Raw genomic sequence first — 27,544 nt, 5'->3', positions numbered from 1 at the left:
GCAGAGGGACCCGGCTATTCGGGTTTCGTTGGCAAGCTGACACCACCACCCCCCCGTGGGAAAGTGGGGGACCCCTCGAACGTGGCCTTGTGGGAACAGGGTTCATGGGGCTGCTTCCTACCCCACGGGAGAGCCTGGAGGGTTCTAAAACAGGGACCTTGTGTGAGAAGGACACTCTTGTATGGCTGTGGGAGGGGTCTGGGCCACTGGGGTGGAGGTGTGTGCTGGGACCTGCTGTCAAGGTCATAAGGGAATTCGTGGGATTCTCTGATCACTATCGGAGCCCCCGGAACCCCAGGATAGCACCTGTCAGCATCACCTCCTGGACCATTTTGCAGCTAGGCCTCAGCGCAGCATTTGGGGGTGGTGGGTCACCCTCCCCCACTGCAGTCCCTTTATTGCTGAGCCGAGTGATTTGTACATAGAGAATCCACTGGACTGACTGGTTGAGGGCTGTGGAAGCTCAGGGTAGCCCTCCTGCTCAAGGGTGGGACACTCTGGGACAGCTTGATGGGCACATATTTTGGGGGGAGACATAAAAGGTGCCTGTTCAGGTATGAGGACTGCCTCTGAGGAGCATCAGAAAAGACTTTGGGTGATTTGTCCCTCCAAAAATTCAGGATTCAGACTCAGTGGTGCACGCTGGCCTTGCACGCAGCCGACTTAGGTTCAATCTCTGGCACCCGTAGAGTCCATTGAACCCACCAGGAGTGACTCCTGAGCACAGAGTCAGGAGTCAACCCTCAGCACCAGGCAGAAGCAGAGGGGTGGCTGCCCCTGTCAGTGCCCCAGGAACAGAGGCTGGAAGCGTGGCCCCTTGACCCTGCTGATGAGGCAAGTGTGGTGCAAACGAGTCAGACTTGTTGAGGATCGCACCTCTTAGCTCTGACCAGGCCAGCCTGGGTTCATTCCTTCCTGCCACAAATAGGTGTGGGGAGCTATGGGCCTTCGACTGTGCTCGGGGGCAACACCAGGAAGTCTGCAAGTGTGTCTTTGGTGCAGGATGCTGTCAGTGACCAGAGTAGAGGCGCATGTCTTCGATGGGGTGATTCTTTTTTGTTTGTTTGTTTGTTTGTTTGTTTTTGGGTCACACCTGGCTCAGAAATCACTCCTGGCAGGCATATGGATGCCAAGTTTCGAACCTGGGTCTGTCCTATGTTAGCCCTGTGCAAGGCAAACGCCCTTACCGCTGTGCTATCTCTCCGGCCCCATGTTGGGGTGATTCTTGAGGACATGTGAGGGGCTGTCCCCACCAGCCTTCTCTGTTCAGGACTGAGTCTGAGCCGGGTGGATGGATTCTGCAGGTGAGGAGGCTCTGGTGCAGGCCAGAGGTTTCTGAGCTCCAAACTTAGAATATGTATTTGACTGCTGGTTGGCAATGAGGGCCAGGAACAGTACTAAGAATGCGGTACCAGAAATGTGCAGCTCAATGATATGTGTGCAGGCCATGGAAGTGGGAACCTGAAAAGTTCTTTGGGAGAAACATGGCTGCCTCCGACTGGTCCCCCTTTGTAGGAGAAGGGAGGGAAGAATAAGGGTGAACTCGGTATTGAAATAGTCTACCAGCCAGGGGTCAGTGAGCAGAGCAGGCATCTGGGAGTCAGGGAGGCAAGCGTGCGGACTGATGCCCTTTGGGGTCACTGCAGAAGTCTTGGTGCTGGTCCTCCTCTTCTTCCTCTGGGCTTTCCAGCCCAGGTGTGGTGGCAGCTGTCTTCTTATTCTTGGGCCTGCAGACAGCTCGGGAGAATGCTGGCTGGTCACCCGTGGTCGGTCATTTCAATTGCCCGTGGCTTTAGGAAGAGGCGCTGCCCAGGGCTGGTAGAAGATCATGACCTAGCATGTTTCTGCTGCACCCTCATGTAGAAAAAAATTGGTTTCCCTGCCGCTGAATAAATTTGCTAGAGGAAGCGAGCTGAGGTGTCATGTCATGGAAATGGTGGGTCATGGTGAGCTTGAGAGGGAGAAGGGAACAGGGAGGCACTCTGGCCCTGAAGGATGAGGAGAGGTACCCACCAAGTCTTGCTTCAAGCTGTGGAAACCCTCAGTCCCCACCACTTTGTCTCCTTTTCTTTTCTTTTTTTTTTTTGAGCCACACCCGGCGTTGCTCAGGGGTTACTCCTGGCTGTCTGCTCAGAAATAGCTCCTGGCAGGCACGGGGGACCATATGGGACACCGGGATTCGAACCAACCACCTTTGGTCCTGGATTGGCTGCTTGCAAGGCAAACACCGCTGTGCTATCTCTCCAGGCCCACTTTGTCTCCTTTTCACCTCTAAGGTAGACTGTTGGCCTCCAAGCACTGCTGAGGAGGACCTCCCACATACCCCAATAAAAGCACTGTGACAGATTTTAAAAAAAGATCCTTAGCATGGGAAGAGGGTAATGGAGAGGCTGCATGTGGGTATGTGCTGGGAGACCGGAAGTGGCATTTGTGCTGATAGCTCATGAGCGGGTGTGAAAATTCAGTGGGACATGAATGGAAGCTTGAGACAAGCATGTGGGAGAGTCTAATGTTTTCAGGCTTGACAAAATAGAAAGATACACCAAGGTTCTTAGTTTCATTCAGGTAAGTTGGCGAGCAGGAGTGCTACAGAGGTACAGAGTTATTGTCCTGTCATCACTGCCAAAGTGCCCAAGATTGCCCGCCATAGCCCTCATCTCAATTCTAGACCCCTTTTTCCTTAAAATATTAGCACCTTCCAGGTGCTTTCTAAACCTTTCCCTGAGATAGTTTGGAACACAAGACACTTGCCTGACCTGGATTCAATCCCTGGCACGACACATGGTCTCCCAAGTACCACCAGGAGTGAACCCTGAGTAGAGTCGGGAGTAAACCCTGAACACCTGAGGGTATGGCCCATCACTCCCCAAACATGTATTTCCCTTTCATATAACAGCTGGACTGAATAAAGTTCATTTGTAAGGAGTAGACCAGATAAAGTTGGGTGTCTTTGGACTAGGTCACAGGGAGACAATAAGTGAGGCATGAGCTCGTGTTTCCAAACTGATCCATAGTGCGCAGTCCACAGTGCAGACAGGTGGAAAACTTCGGGGCCATCCCAAAGGTGTGAAAGGGTGAGAGGAGGTTCATGGACTGGAATCAAGTTGGAAAAAACCAAGTTATTAGCACAGCAGCAGGTCAGACTTGGAGGTGGTCGATTAGAGAAAGGAAAAAAGTCACAGGCTTTTTTCTAACTAGTCTGCCAGCCACCACTGGTCTCTCTTCTACCCTTTTTAAGAAATAGTCTTTTTTTTTTTTTTTTTTTTGGTTTTTGGGCCACACCCTGTGACGCTCAGGGGTTACTCCTGGCTATGCGCTCAGAAGTTGCTCCTGGCTTCTTGGGGGACCATATGGGACGCCAGGGGATCGAACCGCAGTCCGTCCTAGGCTAGCGCAGGCAAGGCAGGCACCTTACCTCCAGCGCCACCGCCCGGCCCCACTCTTTTTTTCTTTCTTTCTTTTTTTTTTTTTTGGTTTTTGGGACACACTATGTGATGCTCTGGGGTTTCTCCTGGCTGTATGCTCAGAAATTGCTCCTGGCCTGGGGGACCATATAGAACGCTGGGGATTGAACCCAGGTCTGTTTGGGATCAGCCATGTGCAAGGCAAACTCCCTACCACTGTGCTATTGCTCCAGCCCCAGAATAGTCATTTTGGAATAACCATTGCAACTATTGATATGGGTGATCACACTGGCAGTCCTCATGGCTGACTCGACTGCACCCAGGGATCACTTCTAGTAGGCCAGGGGACTCTATGGGATGTGAGATAGGGACTGAACCCAGCTCAGGCTAGCTTCTTCCCCAGGTGTCCTGCTCCAGCCCCTCTTATTTGGTCTTCTATCTCTTTGATGTGATTCTTATACAGACCTCCATGGGGTTGGGTGTGAGTTTTCTTTCCAGTGCAGATTCACTGCCCCTTGGGAACAGTCACTCCAGAAATCCTGCCCGTGCCTCCAGGTGGCTTCTGAGGTGGCCAGAAATATTAGGCATTTGAGTACAAATGAAAATCTTAAAAGAGTGTCACTGTGTGTCATAGACCTAAGTTCAGGGTCTTTTAAGGGCGAGGAAACCCAGCTTCAGCTGTATGGGGGCAGTGGGAAGGACAGTGTGGAGTATGGGCTTCATTTTCTGGACGTTTCTGGGCTTGGGGATCTGGGCTCTGGAAGCTTTGAGACTCCCTGAGAATCTAAGTTTCGTATTCAGGAAGTCCTGCCCAGAACTGTTGAGATCTTTTGGTCCCAGTCAGTCAGGCATGGTGGTAACTTAGCAAATAGAGAAACTGCCGGGGGGGGGGGTTTGGGGCCCCCCCTGAGGCTTTGAAGAGCTGTTTTCCCTCTATGCTCCTGACACCTTCACTGCCCACACAGTGATTGGCTAAATCATTTGGGCCTGAATTTCTGCTTCCCATGGGGTTTTGTGGGATTCAGAACGTGAGTGTGGCCGGCAGCCATGTTTCATTTAATTTGTAGATTCATGATCTGGCCCGTGCTCTGTCAACTGCAGAGAAACCAGTGTTCTGTACTGGTTCGGTGTCTGTTTTGTATTTTTTAGTTTTATTTTAGCTTTGAGGGTCACACCTGGCTATGCTCAGGGTTTCTCCCAGGTCTGCACTCAGGGATCACTCCTGACAATGCCCGGGAGACCCTAGGGCTGCCAGGGATCAAACCTGCATCGTCTGTGTTCAAGGCAAGTTCTGCTCAGACCCAAGTCACCTTAGCTTCTCCCAAATCAGTCTGGGGGCCTATCAAACCAAACCTCATTAGGCTTATTTCTCTTGCTGCCTCCTTCATTGTGCGCCTGGGCTGGGTGTTCAGGGTTTAGTTACTGGTGGCATGAATCGGCTCCTGAAAGTTTCCGTGGGATTCTTTTAGTAATTGGTTTTTGGTAATTTTTAGTAATTTGGTTTATTTTTGTAATTGACTTTTGGCCAAGCCTGCCAGTGCTTGAGGCTTTCTCCTGGTTCTGTACTTGGGGATCACTCCTGGCAGGGCTCAGGGGACCATCTAGGGTACCAGGGATTAAACTGATCAGCTACCTGCAAAGCAGCCTTCCTGCTATTACTTCCTCTCCTAGGCTGATTTCTTTGCCACATTGAGCTTATTCAGAGAATGGATGATTGAGCAGTGGATCAGCCGGGTGTCTATGGGGGAGGGGGGTCATGTGGGAGCTGACAGGTGTTGTGGTTAGTATTATCTCTGTGTCTGTGTAGTCAGGTGAGGTGTTGTGATTAGAGTTGTCAGTGGTCCAGGGAATGCGCTATAAGACTGGGGTGTGGGTGCATGAGACCTTGTGAACCACAGCCCTTCTGGTTGGGGGGCATTTCAGGAGACTCGCTGGCTCTGATCTATGTTGCCTATGGTGCTTCCTTCCCTTCCTGCTGCATTCAAGACAGCCTCTCCTGACCTTCTCGACATCTTGGGTCAGAGGACCCTTTGAAGTGGGGGTGAGGGGGGGCATACTGGAGACCTTTACCTGCTGGGATCCAGCACTATCCTTCCCATTTGTGACAGCTGTATGTCCCAGATGCTCCTGGCCTTGACGAGACTTCCCTGCTGGTGCTCCCTGCTTTCTTACTCTGTCCCCTTGCTGTCACCCAGCCCTTCATTTTGCTCTTCTTCAAAGCATTCTCTGCTTGGATTTCTGTTAGGAATGGCCTTTGTCTCAGTGAGGCCTAGCCTTGGCCCAGAAAACTTGTACCCATTTTAACTGTTTTCATTTTGGTTGTTGGGTTAAGCCCAGAGGTGCTCAGAGCTTACTTCTGGTCCTGTGCTCAGGGATCATATGGGATGCCAGAGTTTGAACCTGGGTCACCTATATGCAAGGCTTAGGTGTTTTGATGAGGCTCAGGGAACATGTGGGGTGCTAGGAATTGAACCCAGGTCAGCTATGTGCAAAACTTACCTGCTCCCTGCTGCAGTCCAGCACCTCTGCATCCCTTTGCATCTTTCCAGTGGTCCTTTGTCCTCCTGTAGCCTCCACCCCTCACCCCTGTGCAGTAACACATCCACAGACTTGCGTTTATCCGGCCTACGAGGCGCTGCACTTGCAGCAGTCCTTTTCAGACTACTTTTTATGTGGAAATTTCTCACCACTTCCCCACTCTCAATCAGGGCTTGTTTGTGTAGCAAACACAGCCACAGCTAAGAGTGGGAGCGGGGTCACAAGCACGGCCAAAACTCCCCCTTCCCTGCCCTTCCCGGCCATCGCTGCCTTTCTCTGCTTCCTCGGCCTGTTTATCTCAGCTGCTGTCCCCAGTGCTCTACTCGGGCTGTTTGCTGGACCCAGGGCTCTGCTGGCTTGGCCCACAAACTCTTCTGTTTTGTCAGTTTGGTTGGCAGGAAGGATGACTGAGGACGCCATAGTCTGGCACTTCCGGAACCTTCTGTGTATCTGCAGCACATTTATTCAAAAGTGCAGCTCTGTCTGGCCTGTGCCTGCATGTCTGCCTTCCTTTTTTTCTTTCTTTTTTTAGAAAAGTTTTGATGCTTACTTTATTTGTCTTTTTTTGTCGTGTTCAAAAGAATTCTTTCCTTGTTTTGTGGCCACAGCTACCAGTGATCAGGGCTGACTCCTAGCTCTGTGCTCGAGCGTCACTCCTGGTAAGCTTGGGAGACCCTTTGGGGTGCTGGGGATCTGACCTAGGTCTGCTATGTGCAAGGCAAGCACCCTCCCAGTTGTCTTATCCCTCTGGCCATAGCTTTCTGCTTTTGCTAAGATTGACAATAAATCGAGAACGGAGGCGGGGGCACAGGGCACCCTAGACACTATTTTGGACATATTTGTCACCTCTGAACCCTCAGCACCACCTTTGGGGGGGTTCTTTGCACTGGATGTCACAGATGATGAACCTGCAGGTGAGTTGTTGAGGTGGGTTATCTGCAGCATGTGGTGAGTGCCAAAATCAGACTGGTAGTCCCAGCGCTCACTGCTACTATTAAGTTTCCCCTTCTTTTTGACTTTCGCTTTTGTTTTGTCCTTAGAGATTTTTTTTTTCCTCTGCGGTGTCAGCAATGTCTGCGTGTCTGTTGCCTGCTCCGACTTTCCTCTTTAACTCCGCCTTCTGCAATAGAGGCCAGCAGAGGATAGGGCAGCGATGCTTGGCCTGGAGGCTAGTAAGTGGGGGGCCCTAAGGGCCCTAAGTTCATGGAGGCTGCTCTGAGATCACTCAGCAAATTGGTGTCACACGTCACCCCCCCCCCCAATCATGCTACAGGCTTGCCCTGCTGGGGCCTTCCTCCTGCATGCCTCCTGCATGTGAACAGCAGGGCCCAGCATCTGAGTTTGGGACTTGCTGCAAAGAGCTGAGTGTCTAGCTCCCCTGGCTAAGGGTACCAGCAGCTCACAGGCAGCTTGGTGAGGAGGAACTGGAGATCTCGGCTCCCGGGTTGCTTCAAGAGACAGGGCCGGGGGCCAGGTAGGTGGCGCTGGAGGTAAGGTGTCTGCCTTGCAAGCGCTAGCCAAGGAAGGACCGCGGTTCGATCCCCCGGCGTCCCATATGGTTCCCCCAAGCCAGGGGCGATTTCTGAGCACATAGCCAGGAGTAACCCCTGAGCATCAAACGGGTGTGGCCCAAAAACCAAAAAAAAAAAAAACAGTTCTTGGGGCTGGAGAGATAGCATGGAGGTAAGGCGTTTGCCTTTCATGCAAGAGGTCATCGGTTCGAATCCCAGCGTCCCATATGGTCCCCCGTGCCTGCCAGGAGCAATTTCTGAGCATGGAGCCAGGAGTAACCCTGAGCACTGCCGGGTGTGACCCAAAAAAAAACCACAAAAAAAAAAAAAAAAAAAAAAAAAAAAGAGACAGGGCCGGAGCCATAGTATAGTCAGTGGGTAGTAAGGTGTTTCCCTTGCACACAAGGGTTCGATTCCCTTGCACAGGTTCGGTCCCAGGCATCCCCCCCAAGCTCATCACCAGGAAAGATCCTTGAGCTCAGAGCCTGGAGTAAGTCCTGAGCACTGGAGCCTGTGGCCCAAAAGCCAAAAAGAAACAAGAAAAGCCACTTTGATTCAAAAGGGGAAAAAAAGGGTTAATAAATTAACTCAGTGGGCCCAACCCGCTGAGTCCATGTTTTCCAAATGGGAGGCTTGGGTTTGATCCCCAGCACTGCACAGTCCCACAAGCACTGTCAGGAACAAGACTTGAGTACAGAGCAGCTCCCTCAGCCCAGCTAGATGTAACCTCCAGCCCCCTGTATCCTCTGAATGAGAGATCCAAGCAGTGATGTGACACACTGCAGATATACTGCCACTGAACCAGAGGTTAGTAAAACAGACAATCCAGAATCAATAGACACATTCTAAGAATCACACAGCCTTCTGAGACAATCAGGAGGAAGTAAATAGCTTGACTAGACTGGTCCAGAAATTGAATCAAACATCTCCCCAAAACAGCAGTCCAGGATCCTGTGGCTTTACTAGTCAGTTTTACTAAACTTTTAGGGAAGATTACTTGTCTTTCTAAAACTTTCACAGATCCAAGAGGCAGGATCACCCCAGCTGTCTTCAGACTGGTTGGTAGTCCTGTGATTTTGCATTTTCTTCCGTTTCTGGAGACTTACTTTCTGATTGACCCCACTCTTTGTCTTGAGTGATTCTCATGTATTTGGTTGGCAAGAATATTCGATGGCCCTGTTTGGTTGATGGTGTTGATGTTTGACTTGGTTGTCTGCCTACTTGATCTATAGAGAGTTTGAAACTTTGAGATATAACTGCATTGATATTGTGATCTTTTCCATGAACGTATTAGCATTCATTCCCTTTTTTTCTTTTTGGTTTTTGGGCCACACCCGTTTGACTCTCAGGGGTTACTCCTGGCTATGTGCTCAGAAATCGCTTCTGGCTTAGGGGGACCATATGGGATGCCGGGGATCAGGGGATTGAACCACGGTCTGTCCTATGCTAGCGCTTGCAAGGCAGACACCTTACCTCTAGCGCTACCTTCCCGGCCCCTCATTCCCTGATTTTTGCCCAGAACTAACACTTTATTTTTATTTAATTTTTTTTTTGTTGTTGTTTTTTGGGTCACGCCCTGCAGTGCTCAGGGGTTACTCCTGGCTCCATTGCTCAGAAATCGCCCCTGGTAGGCATAGGGGACCATATGGGATGCCGGGATTTGAGCCACTGTCCTCCTGCATGAAAGGCAAACGCCTTACCTCCATGTTATCTCTCCAGCCCCAGAACTAACACTTTTTAGTCCCTGTGTCTACTTATTTTCATTTCCATTTTCTGTCTTTGGAATTCTCTTAATTGTTCAGACTGTGCAAGTGTCTGATTGGCTTATTAACTCTTCAAGGGTAGTATTATCTGACCGCTTATATATTGAGGTGTTCATTTTATTAAAAAATGGTTTTCTGTGGGGCCGGGTAGGTGGCGCTGGAGGTAAGGTGCCTGCCTTGAAAGCGCTAGCCAAGGAAGGACCGCGGTTCGATCCCCCGGCGTCCCATATGGTCCCCCCAAGCCAGGGGCGATTTCTGAGCACATAGCCAGGAGTAACCCCTGAGCGTCAAACGGGTGTGGCCCAAAAACCAAAAAAAAAAAAAAAAGAGTCTTTTGGGGCCGGGCGGTGGCGCTGGAGGTAAGGTGCCTGCCTTGCCTGCGCTAGCCTAGGACGGACTGCGGTTCGATCCGCCGGTGTCCCATATGGTCCCCCAAGAAGCCAGGAGCAACTTCTGAGCGCATAGCCAGGAGTAACCCCTGAGCGTCACAGGGTGTGGCCCAAAAACCAAAAAAAAAAAAAATATATATATATATGGTTTTCTTTTTCTCTTTATTACCTTTAAAAGCACTTACTATGCACATATTACTATCTTCATTTTTACTATTTACTTTTAATGTGTTATGTAAGATGTTTTAGGTTATTGGTGATTCACTACAGGGACAGGACTTATTAGCTAATAATGCTTTTGTTTGGTTTTGGGGCCAACACAGGCAGTGCTCAGAGCTTCTTCCTGGCTCTGTACTCAGGGATCACTCAGATGGTGCTCAGGGGACCACATGGGGTCCCAGGATGGAACCTGGTCAGCTGCATGCAAGGCAAGCTCCCTACTTGTTATCTTGTCTCTCCAGCCCTGTGTATTTTTTTAAGGTGTTGAATCCAGTTAAGCCTAAAATTTGATGTCATGGTCTATCTTATTTTATGTAAAACTGGGTGAAGGCAAATCGTTTTCTGTTATTGATAGTTTAATGCAAATTTCTTATTTAACCAATTTGGGTTCTGTTGAAGGTTTCAGGTTTCTTATTTTTATAGAAATAGTTTGCGTACTCTGTATATGGCACAGATTCCAACTTGAAGAAAAATAAAACCTGATTTTCAGTGCACCAGCTCAGCCATTATAGTCTTTTCTGACCAAATGCAAAACCAAGTGGACTTTTGCAGACCTAAAGGGAACTGTGTCACCCCTGATTAGGAGAATAAAAACCTTCCAGCTGGTTTTCCTGGCAGTACTTTGAGACGTGTCAGGTTTGAGAGAGCAGCAACTGTTGGCACCTGGGCCTTTGGAGGGACATTAGCAGCTTGTTATTTGGTGAGACTGGTGAGGGGTGAGCTGCAGAGTCCCCTTGGAGTGAGTATGACTGCTGGACCACCCCAGAACCCTCTCTCGGGAGCATGGGGATGGCCTCTGGCCCACAGACTGGGAAAGATCTGGGGGTGGTAGTGATGAGAAAGAGCAAGAAGGAAGCCAGGGGATAAGAGAGAGCAGCTTGTTCTGCTGGTCCTAAAGGATGAGAAGGGAAGTTTTGGGGCTTTTGTGTTGTGCTCAGCAGCTCAAGGTTCATGGTGAGGTGTTTTCCTCATGCCTTTCTCTGAATATGCAACTACAGACTAGGGTGACAGATGGCACCAGCCCCTTGGAACTGGTGCCTGTGTGAGTGAGGTCTTGGCTTCAGTTTCCTAATTTATAGAATAAAGAATAATAGCAGTTATGGCTCAGGCTTGCTGGGAAGGGTCTCAGTCCCTCTGATGCTGGTGGTCAGGATGCAGTGACTATTGTTTTCAGTTTGTTTTGGGGGGCCCACATTCAGCGATGCTCAGGAATCACTCCTGGCTGTGCACTCCAGAAATCACTCCTGGGAGTCCTTGGGAACCCTATAGGATGCTGGGGTTCTAATCAGGATCAGCTGTGTGCAAGACAAGGGCCCTCCTGCTGTCCTTTCACTCAGGCCCCTGAATAGCTCACATTTCTCAGAGCTCACTTAACTCCGAAAAGGTCCTCAGCATTTTTTCTGGCCCCTCAAGCAGACCTTGAACATTTGCCTGAATGAGGTAGGTACTTTCATTGTTTACTCCTAACCAAGCAGGGGCGCAGAGGGGATTTTTTTTGAAGGGGTTCAGCACAGGACAGCCAGAATATGCCACCCTGATCCCCTCAGGTGCTTCTGAGTAGCCAGTTTAGCTCCAGCACCAGAATATCTGAGCAGGCCAGCCCCTGTTTCGTACAGTTGCTCCACAGACCCAAATTTCTCTGCAGAGGTTTCCATCTCCCATCCTTGCAGTCTGTCTGAAGGACAGTGGTTTCGCACATAGAACCCAGAATTGGCCCATAAGTCGTGTCCTTGCAAGCCAGTGACAGGACTGAGAAGAACCACTTAGTAGCTGACTTATGCATGTGCATTGCGTTGATGGCTTGAGAAATGGTGCATTTTTTTTTCTGACTCAGCAGCCGTGGGGTGCAGGTAGTGTGACCCCCTAGACCCTGCTTTAAATCGATACCTTTGACTGTCAGGTTAGATTTTAGTCCATGCCAAGGAACGTCTTGATTTTGTTTCACAGGATACCTGCCCCATCCTTCAAACTGCCTCTCACATGTAGAAATCCTGATTCGGAGATAGAATAAAGGTCTAAAAAGCTGCCATTTTCAGACACCTGCAGAACTTAAGCATTATTGACCCTAGTGTATCTCAGTCTTTCTCCCACCTAGTACCTTTCTGTATCTCCACCGATTCTGTTTATCTTTTTAGTCTCATGCTATGAGCAGGGGCTCCCCATTTGTTTGGGTTTTCACTGCTGTTCCCAGAATTTCCTGAAGGCCTGCCAGGGGCTGCTTGGGACACCCTGATTTTGACCACCTCGAATTGTGACTCCTCATTGAGCAGTGCCCCTGGCCCATCCCTCTGAACCCATGTGCCGCAGTGAAGGCTTTTAGGCCTCCTGCTGGGGCTGTCACTGTGTCCTAGGAGGGGTGGGGTCATTCTAGGAAGGAGGCTGGGGACCTGGAGGCTTGGAGAGCTGAGGCCTTTCTGATCCAAAAAGCAAATGACAAGCTGACCTGTGTCCCCTTTGCCTTCACCATGATGTCATCACCCCGAAAGGTGATTCTCTTGTTGGGGTTTGTGTTTTGTGGGTTCCTGAAGGTTTTTCTCCTCTGTCTGGAATGTTGGAGATGGTCTGCCTTGTGTCTGGTGTGTGGGCTCTGGGTTGTGTCGGTCAGTTGCAGGACACCTGTGTGCCCTCCTCCATGCAGGAGTCACTTGAGCTCATCTTCTGCCTGAGTGACACGTGATCGTGGTATCCAGAGGTCAGTGCCAGAATGTTGTCATGCTGGCCAGAAGATAGGCTTCTTCTGTGTGGCTGTGTGGCTGGGAGTGGGACCCCACCTTTGGCTTGTGAGTCTGGGACAGGCAGGAGGGAGTTCTTGAACCTCTCCCAGACTCTTGTTAGTGCTTGTTCTGACAAAGCTATGGGCATTGGGTCCTAGGGCATGCCGAGGGGTCCCACACATGTAAATTGCTTAACTGGGGTCAGGGGAGACACAGCAGAAGATGGGTGGACAGAGCAGAGGTGAGGAGTTTGGGCTTGCCCCATCTTCCGTGGGAGGTTGAGTTTAATGGGGTGCAGGTATGCAGGCAGGATATGGCAGGTTCCCGGGTCTGGCTAGGCACGGCCATGTCTGCTTCACTGAACGGATGAGACCCAGACTCCGCTCACAGCTTGACTCCTAATTTGATATTTTGTCACATCCCTCCTCATCTCCTGTACCCATGATATCATCTAGAAGCAAATGCGGCACTTTGGGGGTGTTGGACTCTTGCCTTTTTTTGTTTTGCTTTGTTTTGGGGTTATACCAGGCATCGCTCAGGAGTTACTCCTGGTTCTATGCCAAAAGTTGTTCCTGGCAGGCTCGGGGGACCTCTGGGATTCAAACCACTGTCCTGCATGCAAGGCAAATGCCCTACCTCCATGCTATCTCTCCAGCCCCTGGACTCTTGTTTTTATTTCCTTTTTGCCTTGGAGTTGTCCTAACCTTCCCCCCCCCCCCCCCCAGATCCACCTTTGGCCCTTCACTGAATGTGTTGTGGTGGCAGTGAGGGGACCGGGCTTGTGGCGGTGGGTTTGAACTGCAACTCCAGGATTCTCTTCTTTCGGGTGGTCTGGCTCACTTCTCTGTTCTCCTTGGGGTTCTCTATAGAGAGTTTACAGTGGGAGTTTCTGGGAGCTGTGCTGACCCATAGGCTACAGCCTCTGTGCATCCCAATCTTGCCTAAGAAAGCACTTTTTGTGGGTGGGGCTGGCTTGTCCTCACATTCAATGCCTAGGCAGAGGTGGAACAGCTCTGCACCAACTTATCTTTCTCTCTTGTTCTCAAGTTTTTTGTGTTTTTTCTTTGGTTTGGGGCCACACCCAATAATGCTCAGGTTCTGCACTTAAGGGGCCCTGGGATCTATCCTGCTTCATTCAGCCCAGATAAAGCAGACACCCTGCCTGCTGGCCTGTCTTTCTTGGCCCTGAAAATCTCAGGGGACATCATCTTCCAACCTCCCAAGAAAGCTCCTGGCATTCTTAGCACCAGCCAATGTTTTATTCTGGGTGGGAACTTTCACCCATTTTTATGTGCAGATTCACTGTTTTGGATGAGTCCTATAGTCTTCTGCCTATTCACTAGTGATGATCACTCTAGCTTCATCTTGATTTTACAGTATCTCTGGACTCACTCACTTTTCTCCCTTATTCTCTTTGCCTTTCATGATACCCACCCCTTCCTGCAGTGAACCCAAGATCCACTTCATCCACATTTCCTTTCTTTGCATGCTGACACCGTCTACTCTGTGTCAATTTGACTTCTCTGGACCTCTTTCTATCCTTGCTCCTCCTCCTCATGTTTCTTTTTGGGTGCTGAGGTTGGTCCACACACCCAGCAGTGCTCAAAGCTCACTCCTGGTGGTACTTGGAGGATTTAATGTTGGGGATCGATTCCAAGTTACTGCCTGACCCCCTTACATCTATGGCTTGGGGCACACATATTTTCTTCTCACTTTTCCAGACTCCACTTTGATTCTGCCTGCCTGTTTCTAGTGTTTCTCACTAGTCACCTTCCAGGCATCTTCCATGGTGCCAGAAGGACACCAGGATAAGCGTCATCCACCATTCCCTTGGCCTTTTTCCTCTCTACAGTGGAAAAGGGCAACTCTCTTGTCTTTGCCTTTTTTTTTTTTTTTTTTTTTTTTTTAGTAAAGTGGTTGTATTAAAAGGGGAAGAGGGAAAACAAAACATGAGAATTTGGCTTCTCCAGAGGGAGAGGGCTCTGTCAGTAAGGGAAAGGAATTCCATACCCCACAATGAGATGTGGGCGATTTGCAAATGGAATGTGCCCAAAGGGACATTCTCTCTCCCCAGCATCCTGGAAGCTATGGCTTGAAATCTCCTTTGTGTCTCAGCCCCCTGCAGCTGTCACTGCCCCTTCCCCAGCAAGGTCAGTCAGTCTACTCCTGCATCTGTCACCTTCTCTTTCCATTGCTAGAATTAGTGGTCTCAGTCTTTCCCTGTTGGAAATTAGCTTCTGGATGCATCTCTCTGGACCGTCTTTTCCCTGCCACTTGGGAATGAACGTGGGAGGCTGGCACTGTCTCAGTGCCTCTCTTGGACGATTCAGTTCCCTCTCCTGCCCAGTTGAACCCAATATCCTTGGCCTCCTTCCCTGGGCACGCCAAGGCTCCCTCTCTGGGCTTGGGAGCCTGTCTTGGCCTTTTCTAGGTAGCTTCTGAATCCAGAATTTTCTCTCCTTTCCTTCCTTGCATGCCCTCTTTTGAAAGGAATCTCCTGCATCTTATGCTGCTTTCAAGGGGCAGCTCTGCCTCTCTGGGGTCCTTGCTCTGAGCTCAGCATTGTGTCCTCCAGGAAAGGCCGGACCCCTGTCTGCTCTCCATTTGAGCCAGTTTGCCTCCCCCACACCTCCACTCTTGTGGGTCAGGCTCCTGTGTCCCTGGCCTGTCACTATTCTGGCACTTAAGCTTGATGCCACATTCTTCTCTCCCTGGGTAAATAGCTCTTCCTTGTCTGGGAGCTGCCCAGGCCAAAATTAACCCTTTGAGGTATAAATTGTCATATCAGCTAGGTTGCAGAGCCTGTGACTGACTGTTAAGACCTTGAGAGCATCTGGCTGGTTGAAGTGCTGGGTGGAAAACCACTGGTCATCAGCCCTTCTGGGAGCACCAGCTTCCTCTTTCCTCCTGCCCATACCCACAGGGCCGTGTGGACTCTGTACTGGTAGTACCTCGAGACTCCATGATGTCTCTGATCTGTAGCTCTGTGTGTGTGTCCACTTTATAGTTTCTGATCTTTACTTAGCATGAATAATTATGATTAGGTTATTGTTTGATTTTTGGACCACACCCAGCAATTAGGTTATTGTTTGGTTTTGGACCACACCCAACAAAGCTCCTGATTTACTCTTCCTGACTTTGTGCTCATGCATCACTCTTGGCAGGGCTTGGGGGATGGGATGCTGGGGGTTAAATTCAATTCAGCACAATCCCCACCGTACCCATCTCTCTGGTTCAGATTCCTTTTTGGGTTATTCCTGGCTCTTACCTCAGAAATCGCCCCTGGTAGGCACAGGGGACCATATTGGATGCTGGGATTCGAAGCACCGTCCTTCTGCATGAAAGGCAAACACCTTACCTCCATGCTATCTCTCTTGCCCCTGACACAGATTCTTATATTTATGATGACAATTGGCACCTGCTGTTGTCACCCCCAATACTTTTAAGCCCCCTAAGAAGTCAAGTTACCTACATTAACTTTAAACTACTAGAAATTGACTTGAAATAAAGTCTTGGCAAGGATTTTATACTTTTATTTAAAAATTGGAGGGGTGTATGCCTGGCATTGCTCAGGGCTTACTCCTGGCTCTGCACTCAGGAATCACTCCTTTCAGTACTCTTAAGGAACATACAGGATGCCAAGGATTGAACTGAGGTTGGTTACATACAAGGTCAACATTCTCACTATACTATGGTCTGGCCTTGGGAAGTTTTTTATTTTTTTTTAAATCCTTTTAAAGAAGGACTAGAAATAGTGTGGACTTGGGGAATCAGGACGAGTAAGTTTGTATTTAATTACGACTCTGGACAAACAGTCTCGATTTTGGAGCTTCTGTTCCTGGGTTGGGCCAGCAGTGATGCAGTTAGTTCCCCATGGTTGCATTTCCCAGTGTGCCACCTAAGTCTGTGGCAGCTGCCCAGAGCCACCATCGAGGTTTGGAGGAAGAAGTGGACACAGTACTAGATTGTGCTTATGGTGTTTGTGCCCAAGAGCTTGGACGTTCTTTCCGCAGTCGTGCTGGGGCTTCCGATTAGTGGGAAGTCAGAAGGTCCTCCTGATTGGCCTTAGAGGGAAATGGGGTTCGAGAGAAGGGAGCAAACAGTGTGACACTTCGCTGAGTGGCTGGGGGGCTCAGTGGCAGGTGAGAGGAAGAGGGAAAGCTAGAGGCAAGGCTAAAGGGCCAGAGACTTGTGGGAAAGCTGTCCTGGGCACTTCTAGAGAGGGACAAGCAGTGAGCTGTGTGGGCTTATTTCAGTGCTGCAGAGTGGAAGCCCCTATAGAGAAGGAAGTTTCCACATGCATGATTAAAAGGACTCAAGTCTCCAAAGAGACTCAGAGGAGTGACTCTCAGAGGGCTAATAGTGCTGGCAGGAGAGGGAGGGGACTGTTGACCCCAGAAGGCAGCTTAGCTCTGAGAAGCAGGCTTGGTGGGGTCCTGGATCATGCAGACTGGGCTGCTTTCAAGAGCAGCCGGAAATAAAATGCTTTGTGTAGGGATGCGGGGCTGCCCGCACACGGGTCACCATCTGTCCTATCGTGACTCCAGAGTGTGGGTGGGCACCAGGCGTGACTGTGGCTGGCTCTGACTCTGCTCTTCTCTCTTTTCCAGGCAGGCAGAAGTCCTGAAGGCTGACATGACAGGTACGCTCTGCACCTGCTGCTCAGGGACCCTATGGGATGCCGCTGTTGCCTCCCCATGTCACTTATACCACTGGCCTGGCTGCCCAGCACCTGTTGTTTGCCCTTCCCTATGGGGTGCTTCCTTAGGTCATACCAGAAACTTTGTAGAAGGACTGGAGAGAGAGAGGATGGGTTGGGGCGCAGGCCTTGCAGGCACCTACCAGGTTCAACCCCACAGCATTGAAAGGCTCCCCCCAAGCATTGCGGTAGCCCTGTCCTGGAGACTCCTTGACCCCACTGGGGTACCCCTGGTAGTCCCCAGAAAGCAGGCTCAAGTAGCAGCACTTTGTCAATTTTCTGGTACTGAGTTTTAGGCCTAGTTGGTCGCTAATTGTGTTAGGTCCCCAAATAATGCTTGGGGACCCCTCCCTTAAGTCCTCCATCTATGCTACATGAATTGACTATTTAATAGTCTATGGCCATACCACCCTGTGAATGCTCCCAATCTCATCTGAACTGACTATTTAACACCTTCCAGCTGTTGCCATGGCAGCAACTGAGGGATCAGTATGTTGTATCACGGCATATGCTGGCCAAGACGTAAAAACTGGTGAAAGAGCTTGTGAATATTGAGGGATCTAACTTGGTGGTGGAGTCCCCAGGAAGAGTGAAGCTATCCTGGAAACAAGCCAAGAATTGGAGAATTGGTCAGGGTGGCCTCTCTCTTCGATGTGGAGTTGTGGGCTGATACTCTTGAGAATAATCCCTGGCTGGTCTCCTGACCTATTGGAAAGAGAAGAAAAGATGGCCCTAAACCACTCTCTGGGTCTTTATGGTTGAGTGTCAGTTCCCAGTTATGAGCAGTTTGTCATTGCGCTACACACTCTCAGCTGCTTTCTGATGCTCAGGGCCATTGGAAGCACAGACTTTGAGTCTGAGGCAGAAATGGGGCAGATAGGGGCCGGGCGGTGGCGCTGGAGGTAAGGTGCCTGCCTTGCCTGCGCTAGCCTAGGATGGACCTCGGTTCGATCCCCCGGCGTCCCATATGGTCCCCCAAGCCAGGAGCGACTTCTGAGCGCATAGCCAGGAGTAACCCCTGAGCGTCAAATGGGTGTGGCCCAAAAACCAAAAAAAAAAAAAAAAAAAAAAAAAGAAATGGGGCAGATGTGCCTGGGTGATAGCACAGAGTGACAGACCAGGAGGCTTGGGTTCTATCCTCTGCATCCCATATGGTTCCCCGAGCCTGCCGGGAGCAATTTGTTTTATTTTATTTTATTTTATTTTTGCTTTTTGGGCCATACCCTGTGACTCTCAGGAGTAACTTCTGAGCATACCAGGTATGGCCCCCAAAACAAACAAAACAAAACAAAGAAATGGGGCATGTCTCTGCCTTTCCCTTTTGTTATAGTAAGATGACTTCAGTTTTTTTTTTTTTTGCCCCCCTCCCCCGGGGGCGGGCAATCACCCAGCAGTGCTCAGGGGTTACTCCTGGCTATGCGCTCAGAAATGTCTCCTGGCTTGGAGGACTATATGGGACGCTGGGGATCGAACCCACGTCTGTCCTGAGTCAGCTGCATGCAAGGCAAATGCCCTACCACTGTGCTTTCACTCCAGCCCCAATGAACCCCTTGACACAGCAAACCCAGGCTTGATCCCCAGAACCTCAGAAGGTCTCGAGTCCATCAGGAGTATTTTCTGAGCACAGGGCCATGTGTAAGCCTTGAGCACAGCTGGGTGACCTCCTTCAAAAAAAAGGGGGGTGGTGGTGGAGCCATGGCCATAGTACAGTAGGTAGGGGCACCTGCCTTGAAAGCAGCTGACCTGGGTTTGATCCCAGAATCCCATAAGGTCCCCCAAATCCTTCCAGGAGCGACTCTAAGTGCAGAGCCATGGGTAACATCTTAAGAATCAACTAGTATGGGCCCAAAACCAAAAAATTAAAGTAAATCAAACTGGGTTCAATTCCCAGTACCCCATGATCCCCTAAGCACTGCCAAGTATGACCTCAAAACAAAACAAAGATGAAGTCAAGCAGTGCTCAAGGCTTACACATGGCCCTGTGCTTTGGAAACACTCCTGATGGACTCAGGACCTTCTGGGGTTCTGGAGATCGAGCCTGGGTTTGCTGTGTCAAGGCAAGCACCCTCTGCTGTATTATCTCTCTGGATCCTTTGACTTCAGCTTTGTTTTGTTTTGAAGTCATACTTGGCAGTGCTTAGGGGATCATGGGGTACTGGGAATTGAACCCAGAGTCCCCCATGCAGAGCCTTACACTGTAGCCCTCTGAGCCTTCCCCCAGCCTTGGTTTGACTTCTGTGGGGGCTTTAACTGTTCAGAAAGTTTCCCTAGATACTAAGTATTTTCTTAACTAACTCATCTGAGAAGTAAAAGAAGTGTCTCTACATTCTTCTGCCATTAGATGGGATGAAGCAGGACTCAGTGTTTTATCATTGAAAATGTTGTAAGGAGCAACAGTGGAACAGTGGGGAGGGCTTTGCATGCAGCCCACCTGGGTTCAATTTTTGGAATCTCTATAGGATCCCTTAAGCACCATTAGTTAATTCCTAAGAACCTCTGGGTGTGGCACCAAAACAAAAAAGGAAAAAGAAAATGTAATGAGAGAGTGCCGGAGAGAGCCTAGGAAATAAGGCATCTTCCATTCATGTGCTGCAGTATCACATTCCTGGTTTGAATCCCCAGCAGCAGTGTGATCCCCAACCACCACCAGTGTCACTCAGCATAGAGTCATGGCACCTTTGGGTGTGGCCCTCAAATCATGCCTCTTGTCCCCCACCAGTGTAATAACAAAAAGTTGATGCTAAATTCTAGTTTTAGTAGCCAGCAAGCAGTCTCCAGTCTCCACTATCCAGAAGATTCTGTTAGTAGAATAAGATTCTGGTGGCCATAGATACTAAAGCAGACTCAGCGGGGAGTGAAAACAGTAAAATCACAGTACAGCTGATAGCATTTGGGTGGGCAGTCAGGAAGTTTGAGAAGTTTTCATTGAGTTTCATTGCATGTACGAAGTTTGCTGCCCATCATTGCCCCCAGAAACCATTTGAAAGATAGCGGCGCCCAGAGCTTTCTAGCAGCTAGTGGTACCTGAGTGCGACATTCCATACAGCCTAGTTGCACCTTGCTCTCCATCTCTTCCTTGATCTCGGGAGGAACAGGAGCGGGATGGAACTTGTGGCACATATCATGCTGTCTCTGTTGTGTTTTCTGTCACACAGATTCAAAGCTGGGTCCAGCTGAGGTCTGGACATCCCGACAGGCATTACAGGACCTCTACCAGAAGATGCTCGTCACTGATCTGGAGTATGCTTTGGATAAAAAAGTAGAGCAGGATCTGTGAGTATTGGCGTTTGAATTAATCCCTGTCAGATCAAGGATTCCATGTGGACTTAAGAAAAGAGAGATTTTGGGGGCCAGCGAGGTGGCGCTAGAGGTAAGGTGTCTGTCTGCCTTGCAAGCGCTAGCCAAGGAAGGACCATGGTTTGGTCCCCCCAAGCTAGGGGCGATTTCTGAGCGCTTAGCCAGGAGTAACCCCTGAGCATCAAACGGGTGTGGCCCGGAAAAAAAAAAGAGAGAGAGAGAGAGATTTTGTGTTTCTTTTTAACCAATTTCAGAACAAATTAAAAAATATTAAGGGGCCACAGAGATTAGACAGTGGATAAGGCACTTGACTTGCACATAGCTGACCCAGGATGGGTCCCCGGTACCATGTATGGTCCCCCAAGCCACCATGAGGGAGCCCTGAACACAAAGCCACAAGTAAGCCCTGGACACAACCAGGGCTTCTGTGTCCCCAAAACAAAAATTAATACTGTGATTGCTTTTGTTCTTGAATTAAAGATCTGACCGTTGGTATTGCTTCACATTTTATCTACGGTGTTTTGAGAATTGCCTAGAGTTGAGGCCAGAGTGATAGCACAGCAGCAGGGTGTTTGCCTTGCACGCAGCCATACAGGACGGACACCAGTTCGAATCCTGGCATTCCATATGGTCCCCAAGCCTGCCAGGGGCAATTTCTGAGTGCAGAGCCAGGAGTAACCCCTGAACACTGCTGGGTGTGCGCCCCCCCCCCCCAAAAAAAAAAAAGAAAAGAAAAGAAATGCCTAGAGTTAATTTCAGGCTATATCATATAAACACCCTCAGGTTGTATTTTATCCAGGAGGCAAACAGTGGTGGGGTTTTCAGTACTGTCTTTGACTCTATACCACCCTAGATTGGAGACCACCTTAGAATGGGCTTTTGGCTTCAGACAAGTCATGTGATTAGGGCCCGGAGAGATAGCACCACGGCGTTTGCCTTGCAAGCAGCCGATCCAGGATCAAAGGTGGTTGGTTCGAATCCCGGTGTCCCATATGGTCCCCCGTGCCTGCCAGGAGCTATTTCTGAGCAGACAGCCAGGAGTAACCATTGAGCACCGCCGGGTGTGGCCCAAAAAAACAAACAAACAAACAAAAAGTCATGTGATTAGAGAAATTTCTCCCAAAGGAAAGTACTTGTGCAGTGTTCTTAAGTAAAAGGTGTTTTTTTCTTCCTTCCTCCTAATAAGAGTTTTAGGCAAGTATATTTACCTTTCTTTGAAGTAAGGAATGAAATGGCTGATACCCAAATTCCCGGGTAAGAAAATAAAGAATAGTATAGAAGGCCTTTCTTTATCAATTGGAGCAAGAACTTGGTCCTGATGAAAATATTAAAAGTCAGTTAAGAGATGGGGCCGGAGAGATAGCATGGAGGTAAGGCGTTTGCCTTTCATGCAGGAGGTCATCGGTTCGAATCCCGGCGTCCCATATGGTCCCCCGTGCCTGCCAGGAACAATTTCTGAGCCTGGAGCCAGGAATAATCCCTGAGCACTGCCGGGTGTGACCCAAAAACCACAAAAAAAAAAAAAAAAAAAGTCAGTTAAGAGAAGCCAGAGCGGTGGTGCAAGTGGTAGGGTGTTTGCCTTTTACGTGCTAACCTAGGATAGACCCCGGTTTGATCCCCTGAGCATCACCAAGTGTGGCCCAAAAATAAACCAAAAAAAAAAAAAGTCATCTAAGAATATTCTGTGTAAGGCATTTGCCTTGTAAGCAGCTGATATGTATTCTATCCTCAGTACCTCATATGGTCCCTGAAGCTTGTGAGGAGTGATCCCTGAGCACTACCAGGTGTTGCCCTAAAATCAAAACAGAATATGAAAGAATATCCTGTTTAGTTATGCCTATTATTCTAAGTTTTCTGAAGTTTTCCTTTTAAAAGAAAGTTTTCAAGTTTTTACTTTTTTTTTGGGGGGGGGGGGGAGGATTTGGGTCACACCCAGCAGCTCTCAGGGGTTACTTCTGGCTCTATGCTCAGAAATTTCTCCTGGCAGGCCCAGGGGACCATGTGGGATGCCAGAATTCGGACCACCATTCTTCTGCATGCAAGGCAAATGCCCTACCTCCATGTTATCCCTCAGGCCCCATTTTCTTTACTCTTAACTTTTCATTTTCCTATCTTTCACATTGTTCTTGGTCACTGTCCATCAAAACATGGACACTAGAAATCTATTTCAGAAACTGACAGGGTCAAGAACAAAGTATTAGGGCCAGAGAGATAACACAGTGATAGGGATTTGCCTTGCATGCTGCCGATCCAGGACCAATGGTGGTTCGAATTCCTGCATCCCATATAGTCATTGTCCCACCCCTCCACCCTCACCCCTGTGCCTGCCAGGAGCGATTTTTGAGTGTAGAGCCAGGAATAATCCCTGAACGCTGCCGGATGTGATTCAAAAACCAAGAAAAAACCCCAAAGTATTAGAGAAAGATAGTACAGCAGAAAGAGCACTTGCCTTGCACGCAGCCAACCCAGGTTTGATCCCTGGCAATCCTATATGGTCATCTGAGCACCATTAGGAATAATTCCTGAGTGCATAGCCAAGAGTAACCCCTGGGCATTGCTGAGTATGGCACAAAAAATAAAAGAGGTAAATAATAGACAGAAGACTTACTCTTTTTCTAAACATTCCCCCATTCACGTCGCATGATAGCATTTGTGCAGTTTCATTTTGCACAGATACAGAGAAGTTTGCTCACCGCCTACTTACGCTTTGGTCTTGTTTCTGTCTGATTTTATCCCGGGATTCCTAAGTAAACTAACCATAGTAGTTCTTGAAGATAAAGAGCTGATGCCACGGTCTGATTATTTGAACCCTACTAAGTGTTTACTTGGGTCAGTTGGATTTCCTGCAGGCCTCATCTTGTTTTAAGGGGGGCCTGCAGCTATTTCTACAGGTGAATGACTTTAATGCAACTTTTCTGCTAGATAATTATAGCAGACAGTTCTTGCTCGGGGGGAGGGGGGTGGGGTCTGTCTAGTGAGTCACTGTGAGACCAAATCAAATTGCATTTTGTTTTCAGCTGGAATCATGCCTTTAAAAATCAGATCACCACACTCCAAGGTCAGGCCAAGAACCGAGCGAACCCGAACCGGAGCGAGGTCCAGGCAAACCTCTCTCTATTCTTAGAGGCAGCTAGTGGCTTCTACACACAGGTAAGCACCAAGGTAGCACACTGAGTGGGCTCTTTGAGGCTTCCCTGCTATTTCAAAGTGGAGTTTCCCACAACCTCATAGCTGTGAACCAGCCCAGACTGGTTTACCCTGAGATCTATGGAAACCCTCAAGGTTGCTCTGCACAACAGTGACTTTTGACATGAAGGTTGGAGTTCTAACTGAGATAGGGAAAATGTGTACTAGGCAAGTGTTAAGACAGCCAGGGATAGACCCAGACCAGTGTTACCTCGCTCACCTGTGCAGGATATGCAGGAGTGTAGGAGCGAGTAGCAGAGGCCAGAACTGAGAGCAGATCTACAGGAGGGAGCCACTGCTCTGGTGAAGAGTGTGCCACAGGGATGTGATGTGGATAAAGTCCTGCTGAGAACAATTTGTGAACCATGGTGCCTGAAAATCTAAGCAGCTTTTCTGCCAGACCTGAGCTATTGCCCAGGTGTGAGGACTGAGGATGTTGGGGTAGGACTCTGAAAGGAGAGGATAGGAGAGAGTCAGGAGCCATGGCGTTGCAGGTCACACTTGCTAGGAGAGCGTTCCTGGCCTCTCCCAATCCCTGTCAGCTAGGGGCCCTCTTCTGCAGGCTTTTCATGGGTTCTCCTTGTTCTCAGGAGAGGAGCCAAGAAGAAAGCATTGTCTTCTCACAGAAAGGCTTTCTGTAATTTAAAGTAATGGTCTAAAGCAGTGATGGCTAACCTTTTTGAGCCCGAGTGCCCAAACTGCCGCACAAAACCAAAGAATTTCCTCAAAAGTGCCAGCACGTCAATTAAACCTTAATAACAAGATTTTAATATCTAAAAACTTTATACATTTTATAAATCTATTAATTGCGGACCTTCCTGCGTGCCAGCTGTAAGGCCTTCACGTGCCACTACTGGCACATGTGCCATAAGTTCACCATTGCGAGTCTAAGGCTTTTACAGGCGCGGGTTATTAGTTTTGCTACATGTATGAAACACCTCTAAACCAATTGGAGGCCTTGCTCCAAATTTGAGTGTGCTCCCTGTTCCAGGAGTGCTCACCCCAAATCTGAGGGGCTCTTCTCAAATCCAGGAGTGCTACCCCAGCCCACAGGTACGCACCCCAGTTCAGGAGCTACCAAGAACTTTTTCTGATGTCTCCACCCTATCAGGCAGGGTACAGTTTCCTTCACACATGCTCCCTTGCAGTGACCCCTCGTCTGGGTGGCGTTCCTGTGACTATTCCTCTTGTACTTGTGCCTCTCCTGTTTGTCTGTCTTTTGGCACTAACTGGGCCACATTTTCACCCTCCTACCCTGTTTGCCATCCTCCCAGGCCTCTTCTTGGCCGTGTTGTTGATGTTGCTTTTTTGACTCCAGCCCCTCCGAGCACTCAGTTTTTGGTTTGTGGGTCCTCGAGTTCTTACCTATGGTGGTGGTGCAGGCCCTGCGAAGAAAGGGCTGTGCCTGCTTGGAAAGGTGATGAGTGCAGAACCATTGTGCTTTGATCCTGTGGAGGAGCTGGCCCACTTCCAATCCCAGTCTTCTGGAAGCGCAGATCCCCGGACTGAGGTGGTGGTGACGGGCATCAAGCATCACTGTAATGCGATCACCTGCTACTGTGCTTTCCTGTCCTCACCTGGAGATGGTGGGACAGATGCCTGTGCCCGGTTATCACAAGGATAAAGTGCGACAGGACACTTGGGGGTTCTAGGCATGTCCACCAGCCCGTGGTACCAATCGCCTTGGCTTTTCCCTATCCCTGCCACTTGCCCATCTGCCTCTTTTGACTGTAGCTGCATTCAGGGTCCACGTTTTCCTGCTTGGTCACCTCCCGTGGTCGCTAGAAAAGGTAGAAGCTGGATGAGGGCCGGAGCGATTGCGCAAGTGGTAAGGCGTTTGCCTTGCAAGTGGCTAATTGAGGATAGACTGCTGTTTGATCCCTCAGTGTCCCGTATAGTCCCCCGAGCCAGGGGCAATATTTGAGCGCATTGCCAGGAGTAACCCCTGAGTGTCAGGGGATGTGGCCCAAAAACAAACGAAAAAAAGAGGTTTGGATGAGCCGCCGAGGTCCTTTGAACTGAATGATAGAAAGTAAAGAACTGAAAGGGAGACCAAGAATAAGACCCTTGGGCCAAGTAGAGAGAATAGCCTCAGACTGGGTGGCTGGGAAGGGTCAGCCGGAAAGGCTCTGGGCCTCTCAGAAGATGTTGGCTAGTCATAAGTGGCTGCTTGCTTGGTCACACTGATTGCCCCCCCCCCCCCCCCAAGAAGTCTGACAGATGGGCAGATTTCCAGTTGAGGTGCACTGTTCCCACCCTTTGGGCTGGTTTGCACATTTTAGGCTTCTGGAACGTGTGTGTGAAATCATGAGCTGTCGGGAAAGGACTGGAAGACTGCCTTTCTTCAGGCACTCACTGAGTCAGCCAGTATAGACGGTTTCCAGGACTCTCCATTACCTCGAGAAGGAGAAGCTAGTTTCCCCGTGGGAGCTTGACTCGGGCACAGTGCTGTGTGACCAGGGGACCTGAGGGGCAACTGTCTGAAGAATCACAACCCCCAACAGGGAACTTTGGACCACACACTGAACCTCACTTGCTTTTCTGCACCCAGAGGTGCTCAGGACTGACTTCTGGCTCTGCACTCAGGGATCTCTCCTGGCAGTGCTTGGTGAACCATCTGAGATACTGGGAATTGGACTTTTGTTGGCCACGTGCAAAGCAGGTACCCTCCCCATTGTGCCCTGCTGCTCACTCTTGCTCTCCTTCAAGCTGCTACAGGAGCTGTGCACCGTGTTCAATGTTGATTTGCCCTGTCGCGTGAAATCCTCCCAGCTGGGCATCCTCAGCAATAAACAGTCACACCCCAGCACCATCGTGAAGCCGCAGTCCAGCTCCTGCTCCTACATCTGCCAGCACTGCCTTGTGCACTTGGGGGACATCGGTGAGCTCGGGCAGGGGCCGGTATCCCTGGCATAGCACAGGAGGAACTTCCCCTTTGGCTGTGGGGGTAGGGCTAGGGGTGGCCAGAATCTTGAAGACAGTGACTATGCAGACTCCAAGTTGATGGAGGCAGATGAGAAAAATGACAGCCAGGCAAACCTTTTCAAAGTGATGCTGGGCTAATTTTCTTTTTGCCTTTTTTGGGGGGGAAGCGGGGGGGGGGGGGGATCCACACTCAGTGGTGCTCAGGGGTTAATCCTGGCTCCGTGCTCAGAAATTGCTCCTGGTTTGTGGGGCCATATGGGATGCCTGGGATCAAACCCAAGTCCTTCTTGGGTCAGCCACATGCAAGGCAAACACCCTACTGCTGTGCTACCACTCTGGCCCATATTTTCTAATTTTTTTAATGGAAAGGAGTCTTTGGAAATCTTGGGGTTTCTATTTTTGGAGTGGAAGAATTGGGCCACACCTGGCAGCATACAAGGGTTATTCTTGGTAGGCTTGGGGAATCATGGATGCTAGGGATTAAACCTGACTTGGCCATGTGCAAGGTAAACACCCTACCCACTCTGCTGTGGCTCTGGTCCCCTAGAAATCTTGCCTCCCTCTGAAACAAAATTGCCTTCTTGCTGTCCTGCCAGTGCAATAAATATTGGGTTTTTGGAGACCTGGCTTTCTTGTTCCAACTAAATGGAGATTTTCCTTGCAGATAATTTATCTGGGAATGGTCTAAACTTCATTTATTCTCATTCATTCCTTTATGGTGCCCTAAAAGATTGTAAAACAAATGAAAACTGTAGGATTATGTTTGGACTGTTCTCAGATGCCAAGAAGTGCAGGGTGGGACATGCCTGTTTGCAGGGAGGAGATTTTAGGGTTCTTAATATCATAAATCAGGAATGGGACTCCCAATCACATCAGTGTCCCAGAGTGACTCACAGGCT

At 49.5% G+C, this 27,544-nt stretch overlaps 1 protein-coding gene across 2 annotated transcripts in view; it reads left to right on the top strand.

Annotated features, from left to right (window-relative positions):
* The window catches only part of SMG7 (SMG7 nonsense mediated mRNA decay factor), a 45,005-nt gene that overhangs the window by 719 nt on the left and 16,742 nt on the right, over positions 1-27,544 (top strand). For both annotated transcript variants that reach the window (XM_049776418.1, XM_049776417.1), the window contains exons 2-5: positions 17,149-17,180; positions 20,393-20,510; positions 23,552-23,684; positions 26,430-26,601. In XM_049776418.1, coding sequence (XP_049632375.1) covers positions 17,149-17,180; positions 20,393-20,510; positions 23,552-23,684; positions 26,430-26,601 — 455 coding nt within the window. The remainder of the gene's footprint in view (positions 1-17,148; positions 17,181-20,392; positions 20,511-23,551; positions 23,685-26,429; positions 26,602-27,544) is intronic.

Source organism: Suncus etruscus, chromosome 7 (assembly GCF_024139225.1).
Source record: "Suncus etruscus isolate mSunEtr1 chromosome 7, mSunEtr1.pri.cur, whole genome shotgun sequence".
NCBI lineage: Eukaryota > Metazoa > Chordata > Mammalia > Eulipotyphla > Soricidae > Suncus > Suncus etruscus.
The sequence above is the reverse complement of the archived record's forward strand: the minus strand, read 5'-3'. Positions and strand labels throughout refer to the sequence as shown.